We start from the raw sequence: 24,873 nt of genomic DNA, 5'->3' as shown, positions 1-24,873 counted from the left end.
AAGTCACGGCTTCTCTGGCTATCCTGGAAGTTTGTAGACCAGGCTGGCCCCAAACTCAGAGATCCGCCTGCCTCTGCCTCCCAAGTGCTGGGATTAAAAACGTGCACCGTCACGTCCTGTTTACTACACAGAGCTGGCACAGTGAGCAAAAGAGGGACCATGAGATGCACCCAAAGCACTGGGTAACTGTGAGGGGCTGTTTTCCAGCCTTTCCTCTCGGCCACCTCTAAGCCTGGGCCACGCAGGTATAGAAAAAGGAACCACTCTCAATAATCACAATACTTTTAAATGTATATTTTTCTGTTAAAAAAAGACATAAATGAAAAATAATAGTTTCATGTCTACAGTCAGTGGCAGGCCTTGGAGAGTTTCATTTCAGTGAATTAACTCACACAGAAGCGCATTTAACGTGAGCTGTAGACTGCTAAATCCTAACCTAATGGGAGAGTGAACTGCAAAGAGAAAACCCAGCGACATCAACTATTACTCCTAGAGGAACCGTGTGCCAAGACTACTAGGGGCTATCACAGAGTCACTGTGGGTCACAGGCCAGCAGCATCCTAGTGCCCCATCGAGAGCTAGGAAGGAGGCGGGAGTTGGAGGACTCAAGACCATCTAACCAACTCCACTCTTCCCACTGCAACACACCCTTCACAGCTGGAAGGCTAAGTAGACTAGAAACAAAGTCATGACTTCCAAACCAGTAAGATAAATACTTCCTAAATCATTATACAAACACTGTATTACTAAAGCAAACAAAAACTCAGAAACAATTCCCAGCACCACGAGGTGTGCAAGCTCTCAAGTTCATGCTTATCTAATTGTTTGTCTCTGGAGCCTCAGCCACCGCAACACAGCCCAGCAGAGGTTTCCCTGGCATTTTGTCAGCTGGAACATTTTGCAGTGAGCTCTAACAAATATTTTGGCAAATACCAACTTCTGAAATGAGGACACACTTGAAATTCCCATGTGATTTCTTATAACTTGGATTTCAACATTCCTACCACTTGTGCAGAACTTAGTTCTGCACCACAACATCACACAGGCACCGCTGTAACATGGCAACGCTGTTCAAGACCCTAACAGGAAAGGTGGACACAGTCAGGGGACACATGGAATCCAGAGCGGGGTGTCCGCTCTCTAAGGCACTGGTCCATTACATTAACATTCGTATTAAAAATGAAACCAATTTAATACTGGCAATTTAATACTGAGGCTAGGTGATTTTTATAACTTCATATATGGTAAACAAAAGCAAACAACTTTGATTCAATGGCTGAACATACCTTAAAGAAGCAACACAAGTCATACAGAGAATTCCTAGGGCCCAAGAAACCCCAGGCTAACACAGGGCTTACATGCTCACAAATGGCATAAAAATGGGCAAAAAATCCATCTGAGATCTGTTGGGAAGCAAAAGGGAATCCAGTTATTTTTAGATTCTTAAGTTTACTTTCTCTATTAATGAAACACAAACCGGTAGCCATTGTGCGGGCAGCAGTCTGTGGGAGCAGACCAAGGTTCCACAACGAGCCAGCCTATTGGGAAAATTAATACACTTAATGGTGCCTATGAGTCAGAGGGTTTTGTATGGGGCTCATACTCTAGCCTGCAGTTTCAGATGAGAAACACTTTCTAAAAGGCAAATTCGCCTCATAAAAATACATTTTGAGTGTTCCTTACCAGGGGTTCGGGCCAGAAAAATTTCAGATTTTTTTAAAATTCTGGAACACCTCTTCCAACAAGGCCATGCCTCCTATCCTTCCCAAACAGTTCATCAACAAGGACTAAGCATGCAAAATATGAGCCTCTAGGGGCCAATCTCAGTCAAACCACCACGGAGCACCTGGGGTTTGTATTTAACTTCTCTTTCCTAAAGCAAGTGTCATGTGGTATCGTGCTCTTCCATGTAATTTTTAGGGGCACTGTGCTCACTGTTATTTTCATGATATGAAAGTCTTACTCAGCTGTAGTGACCTAAACAAACTCCCTCTAAAATGGGTTTTAAGCAATTGAGCACCAAATGATTAAGCATTAGGGCCTGGGATGTAGCTCAGGAGGTAGAGTGCTTGCCCGGCCGCACAAAACTGTGGCTGTGAAACCCAGCACCCTATAAACCAGGTGTGGGGGAACACAGCCCAGGGAAGTGGCAGCAAAAGGACCAAGAATTCAAGGTCATTGCTGGCAACTGAATCCTGACCAGCCTGTGCCTTAGGAGACCAGGTCTTTAGTAGATAAACACACACACAAAGCACTGAACTGTTCTTACTGAACTCCAACCTTTAGTTAAGAAGGTCAATACGACTAAACTTGGTCATATGACTGACTTATGAAATCCTGGCACATATGTTTGCATCAGAGGAAGGTCTCTATGCTCGCTGGTAATAGATTTTCCAGTTTAGTGCAGTGTAGGTTTTAAAGCTATGTCCTTAGGTGTCTGAGGGTCTCCTCTGTCAGACTGCCTGTAGACAAGTCTGAAGGGCGCTTTCTTGGTTAATGACTGTTGTGGGTTGGGGGGGGGGTCACTACAGGTGGTGCCAGCTCTGGACAAGAGGTCCTGGATGATATAAGAAAGCACCCTGAGTGAGGCACGAAGAACGAGCCAGAGAACAGCGTTCCTTCACAGCTTCTTCCTCGGCACCTGCCTCCAGGTTCCTGCCTTGCATTTCCTGGATGGTGCACTGTAATATGGGCTTCAGTTCCTGCCCTGAATTCCCTCAGTGATGGACTGTGACCTGGAAGTGTACACCAAAGAAACCCTTTCCGCCCCAAGCTGACTTTGGTCCTGTTCCTCTCTCTTGTGTTGATGTTCTCTCCCTGATCTTTTCAATCGTGAAGCTTTCCGTTGAGGTGGGTTTTATTTGTTTCGGCTCAGTGTAAAGATCTTGTTATGCAAGACTGACAACCTAACTTCAGATCTTTAGAACCTGCATAAAAGTCAGACACAGGGCACAAGGATCTGTGATGCCAGTATGTCCCTGCTGGGAGAGGGAAGAAGGCATAGGAGAATCTTCAGCGAGCCTGGCTCACACAACAGCAGAAAGACACTGTCTCAGAAGAGGAGAAAGGTGTAGACTGATCCCCAGATGCTGTTCGTTAGCATCTATAGGTGTCCTGTGTACACCCCTGCACCCACACATGTGAAGAAGCACACCCCCACACACATATACATTATTATCCATCCACTCATCACAAACATCCACACAAGCTCATACAACTGCCACAGAAAGACAAACAGTATAGTTTTCTGGAATGATTTTAAACTAGAATTACTCACATGGAGTTCCCAGAATGACTTCTGGCAACACCTCCTGGGGAAACCGGGAGGAGCACACTACAGAAACCGCTAAGGTCGGCCCTCCAGGCTCAGTGTTACAAACTGTTAGCCTGAGAATGTGGGTGGAGGAGAGACAGCACAGGCCACTGGGTAATGACAGAGCAATAGCTGGACAGGTTAGCCCTTAGCACTGTGCACCAGATCTTTTAAACATCGTCTTCAGTAAATATTGGCATTATCTTCTTTCTCAAAGATGAAGACATTAAGGCAGAGAGATTAAGCAACTAACCAAGGTCACAGAGAGTTAGTCTCACCCAGGCAGTCTCACTTCAGACTTCATCCACCTCACCACAGCCGTGCAGAGAGCAGTGCTCTGTGGGTAGGATGGACTAAAGATACATGGGAAGACACGTTCACCACAGATGGTGCCCCAGGTTTACCAGTGCTCCAACCGAGTAAGCACCACTCTGGTGGACAAGCCACTGTGAGCGCAGAGGTATGAAGCACGCCTGCCCTTGACGGCCCTCTTGGCACACAGGCCTGCCTGCTCTGCAGGTGCCGCCCCTGTGTGGTCCCTATCAGTCACCCAGTCTCAGCCATTTTCACAGCAACAGAAAGGGAACCAGGCAGGAATCTAGGGCATGGCCAGTTTACCTTCATTTGCTGCCTTTTCTGTTTCAGCACCGACCAGCAACTTGAAGCCACAGCCTAAGTATGTACAGAGGAGAAAAGCAAGGTTTAAAGTTATAGCTGCTACCAATGTTTCCATTTAAAAACAGTGATTTTTATTGGAATTCAAAGTTTCTTGATCTAAAAATTCCAAGGAGCAGAAGTAAGGGATACTCTGGCTTCCTTGTATTGTTTACAAGCATCAGGGGAGATACCTCATTTTCATGAAATTTAAAAATTAAATACAAAGCCTGAACTCTAGAACCAAGGAGCTTAGCAATTACAAAAATGAGCTCAACTTCTCTCTCTCTCTGAGACAGGGTCTGTCTGTGTAGTTCTGACTGGTCTGGAACTCACAGAGACCCACCTACTTCTGCTTCCTGAGTGCAGTCGCCTCTCCTGACCTCCAGGTAACTCTTTAATAAAATGTCCCTGGCCATTTCCCATCAAGCTTGAATGGCGAGGAAAGTAAACATCACTTACGGTTTCTTTGAAGGAGGAGTTGAGCCAGCGATTGTTCACTACGTTCTGTATGGATGTTGGTGGGTTTTCTAAATCTTCAAAGGAATCCATTAAAATAAAATCCAGAACCACATCATAAAAATTTATATTTTTCACCTGTATTAAATTGCAAGATAGAAATGGGTGTTAGAGAGAGCTGAGAGAAGTCGGAGCTTTGTGATGCCAGGATTTTCAGTGGTTTGGATTGTTTCTCCTCAAGCAGAAGGTAAGTACAAAGCCACATCTCCTTTGCTGTGGGGACTCCTTCAGCCAATAGCCTATACCATACTGGTCCACTTTGGGCATGGTCACATGTGATACACACACACACACACACACACACACACACACACAGATGTAAAAGTGTGTCTGGCCCCTTGGCTGTGGATTCGGTTCCAGTTCCTTGCTCACACAGGGGACTGCTCTGATCTGTGAGTCTACCCCTAAGTAAAGACCCTGTGAGGACTCATCCCTGTGTGCAGGACTTTTAATTTATTCTCACCGGAGGATGGAGCTGGTGGGGATGGGAGATGATCAGACCACATATTTTAAGGTTGATCTTGACAAGTTAGAATGAGTGGCCTGGGACTGGAATCTTGGTGCCTGGGAGGTAGAGGCAGGAGGATAAGAAACTCAAGATCATCACACAGAGTTCAGTGCTGGGTTACAATGAGACCTTGTCTCAAAACAAGAAGACGATAACTTTAGCAGAAGTGTAGGAGGAGCAAGGAGGAGCGGAGTAATGCCAGGGAGGGATGCAGTGGGCAGGGATCACAGGGTACAAGACACCAAGTAGGTCAGGCCAAATAAAGGCCACGGGAATACAGAAAAACTTTACTGCGTTCAGAGACAATGACAAGTGGGCAGCGGAGGAAGGATGGAGGGTGAGGCTCAGGGCTCTGCTGATTAAGTTCATAGAATGAGGGAGCACTGGAGAAGGAGCTCTCTCCGTCTGCACCTACTGTCCCCTCTGCTACAGTGTCTCTCCGCTCCCTGTAAATTCACCTCTAAATGACCACAGCAAGCCGGTCCAGGTTCAGTATGGACTCGCCCTGCCCAGAGCTAGAACGGCCATTTTCCTACTGTGCTTTCACGGTGCTGGTTAGAAACCAAGAACTGTGAGCTGGAATAATATTTTTGTGCTGTTGCTGCTCCTAGACCCTGACATAACCAGAGCTGGAAGTGTTTGTGTACTCAGACTTTATATTTGCATCAAGTTCTACCACCATGCATAGGCTACAATCTAGGAATTCACATGTATAGCTGCGGTTTAAGTCCTAGGCTTCTACCTTCTGACAGTAAGAACCTGCCTCTGACTTTTCCGCCACATTTGTCTCTCCAGTCCCATGTGTCTACGTCCCTGGCTCTGCTGAGCTGCCCTGTCTCTTGCTCACCTTAAACTGCTCTTGCATGGGACACTGTCACTGTGTCTTGTATGAGGAATGAAGTCTGCCACTTGATTGTTAGATGGACAATGTGAATGAAGAAAAAGGCTTTTAAGAGTCATTCTTTCCAACCAACTGATTTATGAAGACTATGGTTTCTACTGTTTATGAAGGTCAGAAGTAGGCCAGTGTCTGCCACCACACACACACAATTGGCTAAAATGGCACCCTACCACCACACAGTAGATACAATAGTGAACTACCACCACACAGTAGGTACAATGATGCCCACCACCACACAGTACGTACAATAGTGACCTACCACCACACAGTAGGTACAATAGTGACCTACCACCACACAGTAGGTACAATAGTGCCCTATCACCACACAGTAGGTACAATGGTATTTTATCACCACACAGTTAGATTTCCCATCACTTAAAAAAGACAAAGAAACAATTCCTTAATCAGGTAAATATATGTAGATAGCAGGAATAATGATTGTATGAAATTTGAATTTACCCCTCTGGCAGCAAGTTCCATCTCAGTACTATCCCAGTGGTCAGTCTGCTCTAAAAAATAGATCATCTCATCAAAAACATCTTCAAATTTCTTTGGATTCTGCAAAGAAAATATATTGCAGGCTCAACTTAGCTTTATAACAAGACTTAAGACTACAAAATAAATAAATTACATTTAAAGAAAGTTAGTTGGATCTTAATTATTCTAAAAAACATTTTCAAATATTATTTACCTTTTTTACAAAAGTATTTCAAGTATCCCAGGCTAGTCTCAAATGAGCTGTATAGTGGAAGATGACCTCGAAATCCTGACCCTTTTATCCACCTTCCTTCCAAGGGCTGGGATTACAGATGTGTCCCCTATACCTGGTCTATACGGTGCTGGGATTGCAGATGTGTCCCCTATACCTGGTCTCTGTAGTGCAGGGTTTGAACTCAGCCCCATTACATGGCAGGCTAACCACGTAGTCTACACTCCCGCCCTCCACTTACCACCTGCTACTCTAGTTTACAGAAGCCAAGAATGAGAATGTTAGTAAGGCCTCATAGCAAACTGCTGCTCGGGCTTTAAGATGAAAACAGGATTCCGGCAGAAGGCTGGGGTTCTTCCTGTGTAGCCTGGCTCCTCCTGGAGGAGCTGGTTCAAATCCCAGGGCTTGCCTACACTAGGAAGGCCAACCAACCTTGATGCAGGGGGAGGAGCTTGGTCCTGCCTCAACTTGGTGTGCCATGCTGTGTTGACTCCCATGGGAGGCCTGCCCCTTTCTGAATGGAGATAGAGGAGTGGATGGGGGGGGGGGTGCCACAGAGGGGAAGTAGGGGAGGGGAAGGGAAGAGCGGAGGGAGAGAAAACTGTGGTTGGTATGTAAGATAAATGAAAAAAAATTAAAAAAAAAAAAAAGTAAGGCCAAGAAAGCAACCCAGGATTTACCCTGTGACCTGCAAGGACACAGAGTCCCCGAGAGTCACTAGAACTGTGCACTGTAAGTTCCTTTCCCAGATGGCACTTACTCAGTCACAACAGTTTCTCAAGTTGGGTAAAGTGAATGCAGCTCTGCAATACAGACGAGGGAGCTGGGAGTGAAGGGGACTGGAGCCGAATCCCAGGTAGGCAAAGGGCTGCAGGCAGGGCCTGTTTGTTTTTGTTTGTTTTAATCTGGACAAGCCTGCACAAAGTAATGTGGTTCCTTTGGCCTCTTATCAATGGCTCTGCTCCACTCAGCCCGTGAAGATCAGTGCCAGGCAGCTGGGTCTGCACTGACGAGACTGGAGGAGGGGCTGCAACAGCTGTAATGGTAGCAGCTTCACTGACAGCTCCACTCACCAGAGGCCTCCAGATGCCACCGGCAACTGGAACTTATTAGAAACACCCTGGTCGGAGGACACGAGCTTTGCCCACAAAAAATAACTCACGTGGAAGTTATACTCTTTAAGCAAGGCGGGGTAGCGCAAATCTAGAATTCCAGCACCGAGGAGAGGAGGCAGAGGCAGGAGAATCAGCACATATTTGAGTCTAGCTTGATCCACAAAGTGAGTTCCAGGCCAACCAGAGGAAAACAGTACCTCTGTCTCAAAAAAGGGAAATCAATAGTGTTTGGTGGACCTTTCCAATTACTTATAAAGATTTCTTCCACTATCAAAATTTTAATGTATTTTAATCTTAAAAATGTCTTCATTTGGTAGACAGGTGCCATATGCCACCCTTCATGAGAGAGAACTAACTGCTAGAGCTGGCCTTGATCATGTGGATTCTGGGGCTCACTAGCCCCTTGTATTTTATTATTCAGTCTTAGACACACCTGGTAAAAACAAAACTTGTGTAGAGAATAAATTTACCTTCCGTGCTTTCACAATTAAAGCTGACAAAATCTTCCTTCCGCTCTCAGCCAGGAATATCCTGTTGGCTGCTTCCGAGAGAATCACCTGGAAAATACCAGCCCCCATGGTGAGGATGGATTCGAGTGACCAGGGACGCACGAGGGACCCGAGACAGTTGACCTGGGACTGTCCGTGGACACACGAGGGACCTGAGACAGTCTGTGGGCACACGAGAGACCCGGGACGGTCCATGGACACACAAGGGACCTGAGACAGTTCTTGACTGCACAGTGCTAGGTCAGCACCAGAAATGGAAGAATTCCAAGTTCAAAGACAAAGAGAGCTCTTACACCCAGTAATAAGAAAAGGTCAAAGGCGGGTAAATTTGAATTTTAATTCTGTTTTAGACAACTAAATATCTAGGGTGAGGAGCTGGGCGGATGGCTTAGGGGTTAAGAGCATACATTGTTCTTGCAGGGGATAGAAGTTTGGTTCCTAGCACCCATGCTGGGCAGCTTAAAACCACCTCTAATTCCAGCCCCGTGCCATCTGATAGCCTCTTCTGGCCTCCATGGACACCTGCACTCATGTGTACCTACACACACAAACTAATAAAAATTAGTCATTAAGGAAAAAAAATAGGTTTTGTTTGTTTGTTTTCTGAGGCAGGGTTTCTCTACGTAACAGCTATAGCTGTCCTGGAACTCACTCTGTAGACCAGGCTGGTATTGCACTCACAGAGAGAGATCCACCTGCCTCTACCTCCCAAGTGCTGGAATTAAAGGTGTGTGTTACCACTGCCCAACAAATCCTGAAATTTAAAAACAAAACTAAGGTAAATTTTGTTTTTGCTTATTGACACTCTGGCTGGCCTTGAACTCACAAAGAGTGTTGGAATTAAAGGTGTGTGCCAGCAATTCAGGTTTTATTATTAACAACCTCACTTTTCTATAGGAAATCAGTACTTTTAATCATTGATTCAAATTTTAGAAACCTAATTGTACACTGCTCGATAAGAACACAGAGCCATTTTAAGCAGCTGTTTTCATACACTTAGACCATGATGGTGTTCCGTCCAGACAAAGTGTGGTGGACCTGGAGACAAGCAGTAAGGATGGGGAAGAAACAGCTGGCGGGCTATCTGCCACGAGCAGCCAGTCGGAATAGCGAGGAGAGCTGTCCTGTACACAGGGGGACACACATCACTCACTGCTGTAAGAGATACCTGGAAAGCCTGCCGGATACAGTGGAGTTTTGCCAGGAAGTCGCTATCGCCTAGGCACTCCAGCATCTCAGTTCTGCAGGATGATGAGGAGAGAGGAACTGTTAGGTTTCATCTTCTATAAATCTGGGCTTGTGCAGGGCTTCACCACAGGACCGTAACGTGAAGCACACGTCCTCCACATACCAACACACCGTGGACCAAAAATACATTTTTCCCATATCCATAGGCATAATTTAATAACTGTCACATAAAAAAGAGCAACAGTGCTGGGCAGTGGTGGCACATGCCTTGAATCCCAGAATTTGGGAGGCAGAGGCAGGTGGATCTCTGTGAGTTCAAAGCCAGCCTGGTCTACAGATTCCAAAGCTACACAATGAAACCTTGTCTTGAAGAAAAAAAAAAAGAGCACTTTAAAAATATAGCCACTAAAATAAACTATTAACCATAAGCTAAACTGGAATAATACCTCAGTACTCTGGAGTAAATTTTTCCTTCTTCAACTAAATGCATGGCTTCTTCGTAGAAAGGGCAGCGGCAGAAGGAATCCAGGCTGTAGGTGTGCCGCACTTCTCTGTGCTCCGTCAGCTAAGGATGCAGAAAAACGAGTTACCGAAGGAATAAGAACTATCTTAAAAACCTAGAATTTCCATATTGCCAAAATAAGCTAAATGTGACTAAGCCACATAAATCACTAACATTTTATGTAACTACAACCAAACATTACTGTACTTCAAATTTCAGTTGTTAAAATTCAAGGTGAGCCTGGACTAACATGACTAATATGGGCGAGATCCTGTCTCAGCAGAGAAACCAAACAGCACCATCTCAGGCGCTGGGCTGCAGAGCTGGGCTGCAGAGCTGGCTGAGGCATTACCTGCAGCATGCTCGGTTCCCAGCACCCACGCTGGACACTCATAGCCTCCTGCAATTCCGGCTCCAGGAGAGTTGGCAGCTCTGGCTTCCACGGACACTTGCGCTCACACGCACGTCCCTACTCACAGATACACCATCTACACACACACAAATAAAATCCTTTGCAAAACTTCAGTCGTTAAAAAGGGCCTGGTGGTTCACACCTTTAATCCCAGCACCCGGGAGGCTGGCCTTGCTAGGCAGCCAGCTCCAGACTAGCCAGAGTCACAGGATACAATCTTGTCTCCACTCAAATGAGTAGACCTTAACAAGCTTAGCATTTCGAATGCAATTACTTAAATCTACAAGGTGAGCAGAAAAGCAGAATAACTGTCAAGGAAGAGGGTTTTTATCATCCAAAGAACACTTTAAATCCATGCGACAGAACCGAAGGAAACACAGACACGAATCTAACCTGTGACCTGTAACTTGCTGTAAGGAATTCTGTCTTCTATGTGACTTTGGTCAGCTTTTATGTAACTGAAAGATAACGCTTTCCAACTCTGAATAGAATCTAATAACTCTATAAATAAAATTCCAGTTGACACTTCATTAAAAATCAACTGCAAATACTACCAGGTAGCCAGCTACACAGAAATCCCAAGTCATCTGCTTCCTGGGACGCTGTATTTTTTATGGCACTATGGGGAGAGAACCTAGGGTCTCTGCACAATAAGCAAACACTCTACCTCCTCGGTTATAGCCCCAGCTCTAAACTTTTAACAGCAGTATTACTGGTTAATTAATCTCATGTGCCATAGCATCCAGCCAGTTAAGGTATACAACTCGCCGGTTTTGGAACACAGAGTTATGCAGCCACAGCACTTCCAAGAACATATTTGTCTCTCTACCAAGTGGCCTCATCTCCATTAGCAGTGTCCCCGTCCTCCTCTCCTTGTTTCTGGAAGACATTACTTGGAAACCAGGGTGTCCTACTGAGAAAATGAAATATAAATGAAATTGGCCAGTATGAGGCCTTGTGTGTCTGGCTGACTCATTTAGTGTGCTTTCAAGGTTGTCCTGTGAGGTATCATACATCAGCAGCTCACTCATTTTTACAGACCATGGGAGCTGGAGAGATGGCTCAGTGGTCAAGAGTGCTTGCTGTTCTCATAGAGGACCTGGGTTTGGTTTGCAGTTCCTCTGCCAGGCAACTCACAACCACCTTCGAGTTCAAGGGGTTCACTGCTCTCTTCTGACTGCCATGTGTACAAAGCAGCATGTGGTACATGTGTATACATACATGCATACATACACACACACATACACACATGCAGGCTACTCACACGTGGACATGAAATAAAATAAAAACATGTAGACAAATCTTTAAGAAGATGAAACTCTGGTGAACGGACATACTACATTTGCTTATCCGTTCCTCAGTGATGTACGGGTTTTCCCACTTCTGGGGGATTATGAACAGGCTGCTATGAATATTTGTATACAAGTTCAAACACATCTATGTTTTCAACTTCCTGGCACATAAAAACAGAAGGGTCAGATGGTACCTATGTGTTTTTCTGCTTGAGGAACTGCCAGACGGTTTTGCAAAGTGGCTCTCCAGGTTCCAGCTCTGCCAGCAATGTACACACACCCTTTCATAACAACTATAGCAGACGAGAACCATCGCATTACAAAATGACCAATAATATTAAGCAGGTTTTCACCTTATTGGCCATTTGTATATTCTCTTTGGAGAAATGTCTACTCAGTTTTCTACTTAATTTGCCCACTTTTCCATTAGGCTACTTACCCATTTCGTATTTAATTGTAAGAGTTCTTTATATAGTAGACATGCAAGTCTTTTTATTAGATATGCACTCTGTAAACATTTTTTTCTTGCTTTACCATCTTTATAAGATTTTGGTGTCTTTGAGGATCTCTGTGAATTCAAGGCTAGCCTGGTCTATTTAAGGAGTTCCAGGATAGCCAGGACTATACAGTAAGACCTGTCTCATAACACCAAAACCAAACGAAACTAAACAAAAACAAAGAGACAAATACTGAGAATCCTGCTCTTGGAAGCTGCCACATAGGTCAGATTCTGACTGTCCTTGAGCGAAGTGCCAGCCCCAGCCCCATTAAGTTCTCTCTTGTAGAGGCCAAGAGGACGGCACAGCAACTACAAGCCCTGGCTTTGCAGACTTCTGCAGAGAGAACTGACCAGTGAGGAACAGCGCAGCTCACTGCTCCTCTCCAGAGTTTGCTATCTGGACTTGCCAAGTTTTCTCAGAGCTCTGGAAGTTTTGTTTTTGACAATTTATGCCAAAATAGTTTCCTTGTTTTCTGGGGGAGTTTTTCAGTCTTCTTCCTCCTGCTTAGGCTCAAATCTTGGGCCTTGTGCAAGTGGGAAACAGGAGCCACAGCACCAGCCCTGGACGCTGCACGCAAACCCTAGAAGCTCCTGTGTAGGCCGAAGCTTCTGCATTTCACATGCAACTGAGCAGTGTTGCATGCTTTAAATTGCAGTGAGATTCATTTGTATTTTCATAAATAAAGCTTGCCTGAAGATCAGAGAGTAAAACAGCCCCAGTGGTCAGCCTTCTAGACCAGGCAGAGGTGACACACACCTTTAATCCCAGCCCTAGAGAGGAATAAGGTGGGAGGAGACAGCTCTTACACAGTCTCATGCTGAGATTTCTGGACGCAGAATCGCCATTTTAGACTTAGAGGTTAAGAGCCAGGTTGAACTCCAATATCTGTCTCTGGGTTTTTATTAATTGTGCTACAGTAAATGACCCTATCTATTCCTTCCATCAGATCGTAACTTGGGTAAGACTACTATTGTTACATACAGGCAAAAGAGCTGAGATTCACAGTAACAGGAACTGTGCTTTAAGTCCTAGAAGCAAACCCTTAAATTTGAGCCCAGACATAATATTCCAGAACGTAGGCTTTTCGCTGTGTGTGCATGTGCAGGCTTAAGGTTAATGTTTGGTGTACACCGTGACCATTTCCCTCTATTTTTAAAAATGGGATATTTCACTAAACCTAGAATTGCTGATTTAGCAAGACTGGCTCCCCAGCAAGCCCCAGGAGTTCTTCTGCATCTAATATCCAGATTCTGAGCTTGCAGGTGCTAATCCAGGCACTTGTCTCATGACACAAGTCCGGGGCTATCAAGTTATCACACACTGTGGATTCTGATCCCTTCTTCCCTTCTTTCATCTTTTCTTCCCCTGAAGCAGGATCTCACTATGTAGCTGTGGCTGTCCTGGAATTCCATCTGTAGACCAGGCTGGCATCAAATTCAGAAATTCGCCTGCCTCCCAGAATCCTGGGATTAAAGGTGCATACGTTCACATTCAGCTATATTACTTACAAAAGAATTTATCTTGTAACACTCATTCTGAGTTATACCTTAGAAGCAGTGCTAAAATATTTTACTATCCCAGGCTGGCCTCAAATTTTCCAAGGACGTGGGTGTTGTAATAAAAAAAAAAAAACACAAAAAAACAAACCAGTGGGAGAAAGTCGCCATGCGACAGAGCTCTGGTGAAGTAGTGAATGGGAAGATGGGGGAGGGGAGAGGAGAGACCAGCCTCTGGGGACAGAGTAGCAGGAGAGAGAGGGAGGGAGGGAGGGAGGGAGGGAGGGAGTCAGTCAGAGAGATAAAGAGGGAGAGACGGGAGGTGGGCAGGGCCCTTTTATAAAGGGAACGTAGTGCATGTGCACAGGAGGTGCTCCTAGTGGCTGCAGCTGAGGATGTATCCTGTCAGGACTCCAAGGGCAGGCCAGTACAGATCCTGAATTAGGCCCATGTGAATGCCGGAATAGAATCTGAGTCTTCAGGGAGAGCAGTCAGTGATTTTAACTGCTGAGTAATCTCTCCAGGCTCTAGAAAGACAATGTTGCTAGGTTACATACTTAATTCCAGTCTCAGAAGGGTGAAGAAGAACTGTGAGTTTGAGGCCAGAATGGGGTATAGAGCAAAACCCTGTCTCAAACAAAAGTGAAGAAAAACACGACACCAGGCTAGAGAGATGACTTGATGGGTATGAGCACTGGCTGCTCTTGCGGGCCTGGTTCAACTCCCAGCACCCGTATGGTAGCCAAAAACCATCTATGACTTCAGTTCCAGGGCACCTAAAGGCCTCTCTTGGCCCTGTGGGCATCAGGCACAAACGTAATGCAGAGACATATTTGAGAGCAACACGTGCACACACACGCGCGCGCACACACACACACACAACACACACGGCAACTGTGTCATGCAATGGCCAACTACCTCACCATAAACACGACTTCTCTCACCTCTGCTGCTGAAGCAAAGAGATCTGCGGATTCACTGCTCAGGGCATCTTGCAGGCCAAAGTCATCCACATTCTCCTTGGTGCTCACGTCTGTATCTTTATCTTAAAAGTGAAAAGGTAGAAGGTATGAGGTCATTACTCTGTCTCTGCCGTGTTCACTTTCTACCTCCCGTCTTTATTCAGACAGTTAGGGCCCAGTGAAAAGAGGAACAAACTACAGCAAGCTGTAGCCTGACAAAATCCGCAGGGCACTTCATGTACTGCCGTGCCATGGGACACGTGCTATAAAAAGTTGCACTTTTATTTAATTTAAAGAGATTAAACTTATCTTTTTTTCAATTAAAAGAGCTTTAAGCTTAAAAAAATAACTCAGTTAAATTATTTTACTATACTTGATAAAGTATGTAAACACCAAAACTAGTTTAAAACAATTTAATTGCAAGTGTCTTGTCTAAATTTGAAATATTTAAGGTTCATTAAAATCAATTGAAAAAATTTTGAGACAGGGTCTCACTATGTAGCCTAGGCTGTCCTACAATTCACTGTGTAGACAAGGCTGGATTTCTACTCACAAAGATATAATGTGGGATTGCCCTCTGTATGCTTGAATATGTTTTATTACCATTGAATAAAGAAGCTGCTTAGGCCTATGGCAGGGCAGAATAGAGCTAGGCAGGAAAACTAAACTGAATGCAGGGAGAAAGAAGGCAGAGTCAGGGAGACACCATGTAGCCACCACAGGAGACAGATGCCAGACGGAACCTTATCGGTGGGCCACAACCACACGGTGATGCACAGATTAATAGAGATGGGTTAATTTAAGATATAAGAGCGAGCTAGAAACGTGCCTAAGCTAATAGGCCAAGCAGCGTTTTAATTAATACGGTTTCTGTGTGGTTATGTTGGGTCTGAGCAGCCGGGAAAGGAACAGGCAGTCTCCATGTGCAGAGATCCACCTGCCGCTGCCTCTTGAGCCAGGATTAAAGGCGTTCACTATGCAGGCACACAGCAGTAGGGTCAGCTGAAGAAGCTGAGACGGGAGACTCACAAGTTCAGAGCAGGCAGCCACACAGCTAAACTGGCTCAAAACACAGAAAAGGCCACCACACTTGCATTCTTAAGGCGTGACTGAATTATTAACACAACATTTCTGGCTAACCACTGAGAGTAAGCTGCTCGTTATCCGTGTCTCCTCAAACTCCAAGGCTGACTTTACAAACGGAGCAGCCAACAAAGCTCAGGCAACAGTCTCTCGTGCTTTTTCTTTTTATTTAAAAATCAAATGTGACCAACTGCCTCAGTGGCTTTTGCTTTGTTTTGTTTTTCGAGACAGGGTTTCTCTGTGTAGTCCAGGCTGTCCTGGAATCCACTCTGTTAGACCAGGCTGGCCTTGAACTCACAGAGATCCACCTGCCTTTGCCTCCTGAGTGACGGGAGCCTCAGTGGCTCTTCCAATGGTGGTAAAGCTCAACTTTTTGGAAATAATTGGAAATCTGGCCACACTAGGCCGGGCATCTCTTGGCAATGCACAACACCCTGAGGTGGGTGTGAAGCCGCCACACGGCTGACGGGAATCCATTCGATGACAATTCATTTTCAGGTTAAAACCCACTTATCTAGGTGATCAGACGGTAGCAAGTAACTAACGTACTTGGAAATGTGTCATGGGTATAAAGAGCAAAGAAGAAAAAAGATTCCCAATCTGTTAACCTTGTCAAATGCTTTATCCCCGTTAATAAGAAATCAGGAATTTCCTTGCTTTCATTTATTCAAATTTCCATTCTACTAACTTCCCTAAATAAATGTCATTAACTTTGCCAGAAATCTTTAAAATTTTCTTGAGAACCCCTATGTATCAGAAGAACCTTTTGTGACTCTATCTATTGGGGAGTAAAAATCCAAACCCCTATTAATTTAGTTTAAATTCAAAAGTTGTGCAACTGACGGTATTTTCAGTCCTGTGGAGGACAAGAGGGTTGACGCACAGCGCTGAGGCCTCGGTAGGGTGGGGGCGCCCACACGCTGCACACCGATCGTCTGCTGGGACAGCTTTTACATTTCAACTACTTACCTTCTAAAGTCTAAGGTATAATTGTTTCAATTGTGTTAATCCTCTGAACACACTTAGCTTCTTGTCTTAAAATTCTACCATGCCAGCACACTGGTAGAATCCTGGTTATACCTAGGAGCCAGGAGGCTAGTTTTGCCTAGCAGTTCAAAGTTCATATGGGCAATATAGCCATACCCCATCTCAAAAATAAATAAATAAAACCAAGATTAAATTATTCTATTTAAATAATAATAGTCTGGAAATACAACTCAGTGGTAAAATACTTGTGTAGCTTTGACACGGACTAGAGCCCTGGATTCTCTACCTTGCATAGCCAACAAACAAAACAAACAAACCAACCAACCAACCACCCAAACCAAAGGGAACAACAAAACCTGAGAAATTTATAGTATTCTACCAAACCAGAAAATGAACCAAGTGTCTTACTACTATCTACCTCTATGTGTGCTGAGTAGATTTATGTGAACTACATATGTGCAGATGCCCACAGGTTAGAAGATGGTGTCAGTCCTGGAACCGCAGCTACTGGTGCTGTAAGCCAGGAAGTGTGCACTAGGAACCACACCTAAGTCCTCTGTGAGAGCCAGAAGCAGTTTAACTGCTGAGCCATCTCTCCAGTCCAGTTTCACAATTTTATAAACAGCTTCATAGCTGGCAAATGGTACCTTTGGACACTCAATTATGGGGGAAATTCCCATATTTTCATTTCAGTACATATAAGACACTTAAAAATGCACACACGTACAAATGTACATACACACACATATACACATGCATGCACGCAAACAAACATATGCATGCACACACATACACATGAGATGTTTAAGAGTCCGAGTTTTGAAGCTTTATTTTCTTAATTACTTTCTATTGTCAGTGTGTAAGCTGCTGGTGTAAGGAAGCACAACTTCACGATGCCCCAGCAGCGTTAAAGCAGGTTACATTCACAGCCTGTTAACTAGGCTCCGCGCGCCTGTTGTCACTGTCTCAGTACACCGCAGCCATCTAGAGCCCCTTTCTTTTGCACACATTACACAGGAACTGTCCAGCCTGTGTAGCTTCAGCTGACAGTAACTAGCCAATCAATGTCATCGAGATCAATTATGGTTGCACTCTATTTATAAAGAAAGAAAATCTAACAAAGTTGACTCAATTCCAGAGGGACGAGAGTGACTCACTGAGTCCAACCTTGCTGTGCGATGTCACATGTAGATGATGGTCTACAGGGTGAGTTCCAGGACAGGCTCCAAAGCTACATGGAGAAACCCTGTCTCAAAACACAGAGAACACATCTCATATCCTAACAGTCTGGAACTCTTGCTGGACCTCACAGCCAGAGTTTGCAACGCACCTTAAGGTCACTTAAGACTGTTGTCCTATTGTGTACCCAGCCCATTGGTTTAGCCTGCTTTTAAGAGAACAGTCTAACAATCAACCTCACTGCCCTGGATTACCATGTATCCGCTTTTACAGAACAATGTAATGATCAACCTCACTGCCCTGGATTACCATGTATCCGCTTTTACAAAACAATGTAACATTCAACCTCACTGCCCTGGATTACCGTAAATTCCCCTTGTACAGCCTGAGATAATGCTCAGCTGTCGTCTTAGTTAGGTGTCATCCGGGCCCCGACTGAGAGCAGGGTACGTGTGCTACGATAATAAGCATCCGCTGGGAGCAGCAAACAGACTGAGGGCAGCCTTTTAAATGGCTATCCATGATATCCAGATGGGGTCAGCTGGAGTCAGTGACTTAACCCCTTGTGAAACTCCAAGATTTCTGTAATGTGTCCCTGAGCTGCTCAAGAAAGGCAGAGCAAAGCTCTTTGCAGAGACAGACACACATACACGGAGACTGATTCACATAGCCTTCAGGCAGGAACAGATTCAGACTCATACAGCAGGCAGTGGATGGAAGGCACATGGACAGTCAAGTAGAGAATTCAAATCTGGGCTGCTCTTGGTTCAATAACACCATGGGGAAGAGCTTTGATTTCTTTGCTTAATGCAATACCAGCAAATTATTGGTGACTCTGAGTACATCGCTAATGTGTTATATCTACGTGCCAGAAAACAACAGACTGTGTCTCTTATTTCAGTGATTGTTGTAATTCCTGAAAGGCAGCTTAATGATGCTGAAGAGAAACAACACATGTGTTTCTCGAATGAACCAATAAAATGTATAAAGAAGAAAGCCTGGGCAACACCCCAAACTCACTGTTTTTACACACCCAATTAAAATGTACAACATTCTTTGGAAAGCATCTCAATCCTTGACTGTACTACCAAACACAGGGAGAGTGCAAGAATGTGAAGACTGAAGCTTTCATCTTTAGCATTTCAGAAACTGCTCACTGGGTTTCCTATAGTGAATGTCTTAGTTAGGGTTTTTATTAACTTTATTTACTTATTTTTGATTTCTGAGACAGGGCTTCTCTCTGTAGACCTGGCTGGCCTGGGACTTGCTCTGTAGACCAGGCTGGTCTTGAACTCACAGAAATCTGCCTACCTTTGCCTCTCAAGTGCTGGGATTAAAGGTGTGCACCACCACCAAAGTAACTTGGGGAGGAAGGGTTTGTGTGGCTCACACTTCCACATCTTAGTTCATCACTAAAGGAGGTCAGGACAGGAACTCAGCAGGTTAAGAACCTGAGGCCATGGAGGGTGCTGCTTACTGGTTTGCTTGCTCCTCATGGCTTGTTCAGCCTGTTTTTTGTTTTTTTTTGTTTTTTTTTTTTGTTTTTATAGAACCCAGGACCATACTCCAGGGAGGGTTCCACCCACAATATGCTGGGCCCACCCCCGTCAATCACTAATTAAGAAAATGCCCAACAGCTGCCACAACCCAGTCTTATAAGAGACTTATTCCTAATGGAAGTTCCCTCTCAGATGACTCTAGCTTCTGTCAAGTTGACATAAAACACTCAAGCATGGGATCCAAAACTGTTTTCTGGTCTGAGGGCACTGCACACATGTGGTACACACACATGTATGCAGGGAAAACACTCAGGTACATAGAATAAAAAAAATCTTACAAAAGTTTAAAACTGCATCCCGTGTGACCTAGCAGTTTTATACCAGGTGTTTTATATAAATGCATGATTATAGGCATAGACATCCTCCCAAATCGTCTGACATATCAGGCAGTGTTGAAAGAGTTAAAACCACGAGTTGAAAGGCAGAGAGCTAACATTAAAGTTAGGGCCCTACCCTATTGCTTATCAGCTGTGTACCCTTGAGAGCCTCACCTCTGTTTCTCAGTGAGCTCTGTAAAAATAGGAACGAAATCTACCGCTAGCTATCACAGGAATTCAATGCCAGGTCTCTAAACATCCAAAATTAGCAACTCAGAAATGTGTACCATTTAGTAAATTTTGCTTCTCAGCAACCACTGCTTAAACATATACCACAGAAGAATAAACCAATCTGCAGGCTGGAAGAAGCAGCTTTAGCAAGGGATGCAGTTCTTGAGAGCCCCGAGGATATTAAAGCCACTTAAGTGAGGCTCATGCAAACTAACATTTCTTATTTGCTATAAACTAGCAGTTTCCCAAGACATGAGAACCATGGCTAAAGGGCCGAACATTGATTTCATTTGGGTCATTTTGTCTGCAGTAAGATTTTAACATATTTTTAGAGTCCTATTAAATTTCTAATGTTTCTAGTATCGAGACCTAAATTAAGTGTGAGAAATTAATTTATAAACCTGAAATATACAGCTTATGCCCTTTAATAAATGAATTCTTAGACATTCTTAAAGCTTCCCACACAGGATAAATGACAAGCTAATGGCAGTTAACAAATTAGCAGTGGCCACACCGGCTCTCAATGGAGCAACTCTTTGGTTAGTTGATTGGTAATCTTTAAAAGAAAATAAGTAGATCTTAAAATGTTTTCTGCCTGATTTTGTCACCTAGCACGTGAAACAGACTCACGCTGAGACATTAGCAATGCTCTTCTTTGGGAGAGCTACGGCACGGCGGTGTTTAATTTTAGCTCACTTATGCCGTAGGCCAAAAATCTGACTGGATTCAAGCCTTCCTCCTTCTTTCACAACCTCATAATTGATATATTACTTAAGTTTTTTCCAAAGAAGGATTTGCTTTTAAAGTTTTGGTTTTTTGTTTTAAAGGAGGGAGAGGGAAGAAAACCAGAAGCCATCTCAGCCTTGACCCTGGCCCCAGCCCTTGCTTTATTTCTTTAGATCAAGCCAAGTGGGCTTCTCTGTCTTGGTTCCGCTGTCTCTAGGCACATTCTATTCCTGTCACTGAGAAGGCCCTGGGTCTATTTTAGCCTCTGCAGACACTGTGGAGATTCCAGAGATGTCTCTCTTTTTTCCTGACCCCACAGAGAGGAGGGCGCGCACCCGTGGCTCACTCATTCCCACTTGACTGTTGCTGGTTAGTCTCCCGAGGCGTTTGACCAGCTTAACTATAACTTGGAACCTTGTCCTTTCTCCGGTTTCATTGAAAATGGACACGTTCCTGCTGCCAACAAGTATTTTGTTGTCTTAAGTTGTTCAAATTACCAGCCATCCAGAAAACTACTGTGGCTCTTCTGTGGGAAGGTTTTTGTGTGTTCAAGAGTTTGTTGCTGTTTTGAGACAGGATCTCACTATGCAGCCCTGGCTGGCAGAGAGCTCACTATGTAGCCTAGAATAGCCTGTGCCTGGGATTAGAAGCATGTGCCCCTACACACCTCCTCTTTTATATGAAAATCTGCTGCCCATATTGTAAACCATCCTCCACCCCGGTTTTCAGATGCTGAAATACACAGCATGGAAGAAAGAACAAAGTTGAATTTACAAGTCAAACACAGTTTCTGAACGGTACTTCCGTGGGCCTCTGTTCTGCTGTGGGCAGCACTCTGATCCACCGGCCCCGAAGACTGCTGGGTTCCCAAGAGTTCTGACTCCCACGTGAGATGGTGGCACGCGCACACAAGCAGCTTGCCTCTATGGCACCGAGCAAGAACAGCTTGCTTGCCCTAACAGTTGTGTCTGGCTTTCCCTGTTTATTAAAACACTCAAACACGACGATGGCAGAGCAGAACAACTGTGATCCTAACTGGGAAATACAGCTGACAACACACCCTGGGTGACACGGGGAGAAGAGGGGGGGCACCCACATTTTAATTAAGGCTGGGCAGTGGCAGCACTAGGGAGGCAGAGACCAGCCTGGTCTATAGAATGAGTCCCAGGACAGCCAGGTGACACAGAGAAACCCTGTCTTCAAAAACCAAAAAAAGAAAATAAGAGTTTGAGTTCCAAGTTGTCTATAGACGTGAACAGGCCAACAGGGTACAACTGGTCTGTATGCTGCATGAAGGCCCTGGCCAAAGGGACAAGTAGGGACAGAAAACTAGTCCAAGTACTAGGCCAACTTTCCCTGGAGAAAGGTGACTTTTGGCCTTTTCCTAGTTCTACAAAACCCCTGTATGACAGGCAAATCGAAGCTATGGAGACATGATTCGGATTAGGAAAGAGAGCATGCCTCAGGCACCCCTTCGTTTCTGGAGCCTACAGCAACTACAACCCCACTGCACTGGTTCTCTCTTTAGTTGTCCCGACATGTAGCAATGACACCAGGTCAGTTTCCTTTTGCGGTTTTATTATGCCCTCTGAAATTGAAATTATGAGCTTCACACAGGAGGGAAACGACGAACCACACTTCGCCAGTGCTGTGCCATTTGCACTGTGCTTATTTAGAGATCTGACTGCATAACTAAGGCTGCTGCTCGGATCACACCCTAAAAATACAGCCTCAGAGAGGCTCTCCTCCTGTCAGGGCATTCTGGAGGGAGAGAGGACGACATTTGGGACATTTGGTGAGAGGAGAGTCAGAGGTATTTCTGGTTATAGTCAAACTCATTCAGTGTTTCTGGATGTTCTATCTGGGAACTTACCAAATAGTAATACCTCTCTCCTGGACAGGAGACCCCATAGGACAGTGCTGTTCTTCTCTCTGCCGGAGAAATTTGTGTACTCAGCACTAAACTAGAAAAAAGGACATTTTTATTTTCCCTTAGAAGAACTCTCATCAACTCAAAATAACAACAAAACCCAAGGAGACACACGCACTTCAACAAAAAAGGAGCTACAAGAGAGGATAAAGATACTGAAGTCACACCAGCCGCCCTTCCACAATCTCCTTCAAGCATATATATTGGACTTGACATCTCGGTTATTTTCAGTGGCTCATTTTTGCCTAAGAAACAAGTTCCACATGACTTCCCTGGTCCTGTCTCCTAGGTCTAGCCTCGTGTGCACACTGCGTCCTCAAACAAGGTCTCTTCTGCAGCTGAACTCTCTGGTACTCTCTGCTAGCCCTTTTCTCGGCTGTCTTCCTGCTGTGTGTCCTGGAGCGACTCCTTCCACACAGCCTTCTCTTCAGTGCCCCGCAGACACTCCCAAGCTCTTTCTTCGCTGTTTCCACAGCCCTTGACCAAGCCTATTCCCCAGCACCGCGCTGTCTGTGCTGCTTCTTAAACACCAGATGAGTCAACTAACACTGTAGTAAGCTTCGGGTTCCCCCTCTGACAACCTTTCCATTACACCATTCTTGCTATCCACAAAGAAATGACATGTTTGGGCTATGTGTGCTGGTACATTTCTGTAATGCCAGCATGCAGAAAACACGTTTTTCACATGTATCTATTGTGCATGTATGTTCGTATGCATATGTAGAGACATACATGGCATGTGTGTAGAAGCCAGAGAACAATTTATGGGATTCGGTTTCCATTCTCCACCAAGTGAGCTCCAGGGGTCCCAAGTGCTCAGGTTTTGTGCCGTTACCCACTGGGCCACTGGGCCAGCTCAGATCCTGACTTTAAGGCCAGTCTATGCTATGTAGCGAGGCATCCATCCAAAACCAGCCAACCAACAAGACAAACAAGCCTAAACAACAACAAAAGCACCAAAGCAAAAATGTTTTTCTAAATGCGTATTCCAGACTTAAGATCCTTAGTTTATTCTGCTTTAAAAATAGATCCTGTGGAGGCCTAATAGCAAAAGTATGCATATTTTACAGCACCGCTTTTGAACAGTATAAAATTCCTGGTTTGTTTTTAAGGTCTAAATTTGTTCCTACACATCAATGTAAAAGAATCTCAAAATCCTTTGCATCAGCCAAAAAAACTAAAAAAAAGAAAAAAAAAAAAAAAAAACAGCTAACATTGGCTCTAGGGTTGCTTCTAATACTGATGCTGCAATAATACTGTTATTTAAAGAAAGCATATAAGATATAGACTAATTAATTTTAAAACTATAGATTAATAAGCTAGAACTTAATTCATATATGCCCTATCAATCAAATTATGTCCACAAACTATTAGCAAGCTCCGTATGTTGTAAATCATGTTTATTTTTAAACTGGTATTAATCCATCAATTTGGGCCTACACAGAGGACCAAGAAAGCCAGCCAAGACTACGCCGCACCGGGGTGTCTCAGGGTTAGTACTTGTCCAGCACACGAGGCACTGCACTGGATCCCCAGCAGCACAGGAATGGCAGAAGAACAGTACCAGTTCCTGAATACTGGACGGGATTCCCTGCCTGAACATTTAGAGATGAGGATACAACTGAAGTCTAGGATTCATATTGCTCCCTAAATATAACTGGCTCCTGAAACAAACAACTTGCTCCTAAAAACACACAGAACCCAGTGTGCAAGCTCGAGCTGACCCATACCAGAGTGACAGATGTGTGGTGCAAACTCAGACACACGGCACTAACGGAGGATCCTGTCTAAAGTGAGGTCATCCTGTGACCACCCAGAAAGTAGTTTCTATCAAATGATAAGAAAGGTTAACACAATAGTGAAGATAATAAAAATTTCTACTTGTTTTAAGATATACTTTTATCATATATACATATAGAGAGAATAAAATAGTATTTCTGAATTTACCATTCATTTATACCATGTGTTTCAAAATTTACAAGATTATTTAGTTATTACGAAACGCATAGCTAAGTGGACCGCTGCTGTCTGTGGAATGTGAGTCTGGAAAGGGGTCTGCGAGTGTGGGAATAGCAGCAGAGAAGCCAAGAATTAACTCACGTCCCAAAGCACATCTGTTTACTTTCAAGTTCTTTATCTGAGGCTCTAAAACAGGCAAGCTTCAGTTACAAGATACGAAAGAACAGGCGGGCCGGGAAGCTAAGGGCATGGTCTGCAGGGAGCTTCCAATGTTAAAAATACACTGCACGGCGCTCCAACTGTCTCATATGAGGAAGACTTC

General features: G+C 44.5%; 1 protein-coding gene across 1 annotated transcript in view; it reads right to left on the bottom strand.

Annotated features, from left to right (window-relative positions):
- Window positions 1-24,873, bottom strand: part of Miga1 (mitoguardin 1) — a 46,264-nt gene that overhangs the window by 3,643 nt on the left and 17,748 nt on the right. Inside the window, exons 9-16 of the mRNA XM_050149485.1 lie at window positions 14,563-14,663; window positions 9,863-9,981; window positions 9,397-9,469; window positions 8,190-8,276; window positions 6,355-6,453; window positions 4,430-4,564; window positions 3,932-3,985; window positions 1,287-1,403 (exon numbers count right to left, since the gene is read on the bottom strand). Of these exons, the coding sequence (XP_050005442.1) occupies window positions 1,287-1,403; window positions 3,932-3,985; window positions 4,430-4,564; window positions 6,355-6,453; window positions 8,190-8,276; window positions 9,397-9,469; window positions 9,863-9,981; window positions 14,563-14,663 (785 nt within the window). The remainder of the gene's footprint in view (window positions 1-1,286; window positions 1,404-3,931; window positions 3,986-4,429; window positions 4,565-6,354; window positions 6,454-8,189; window positions 8,277-9,396; window positions 9,470-9,862; window positions 9,982-14,562; window positions 14,664-24,873) is intronic.

The sequence above is a fragment of the Alexandromys fortis genome, unplaced genomic scaffold, assembly GCF_014885135.2.
Source record: "Alexandromys fortis isolate MF-2015 unplaced genomic scaffold, M_Fortis_MF-2015_v1.1 scaffold_68, whole genome shotgun sequence".
NCBI lineage: Eukaryota > Metazoa > Chordata > Mammalia > Rodentia > Cricetidae > Alexandromys > Alexandromys fortis.
Note: the sequence above shows the minus strand (reverse complement) of the source record. Positions and strands in the feature narration are given on the sequence as shown.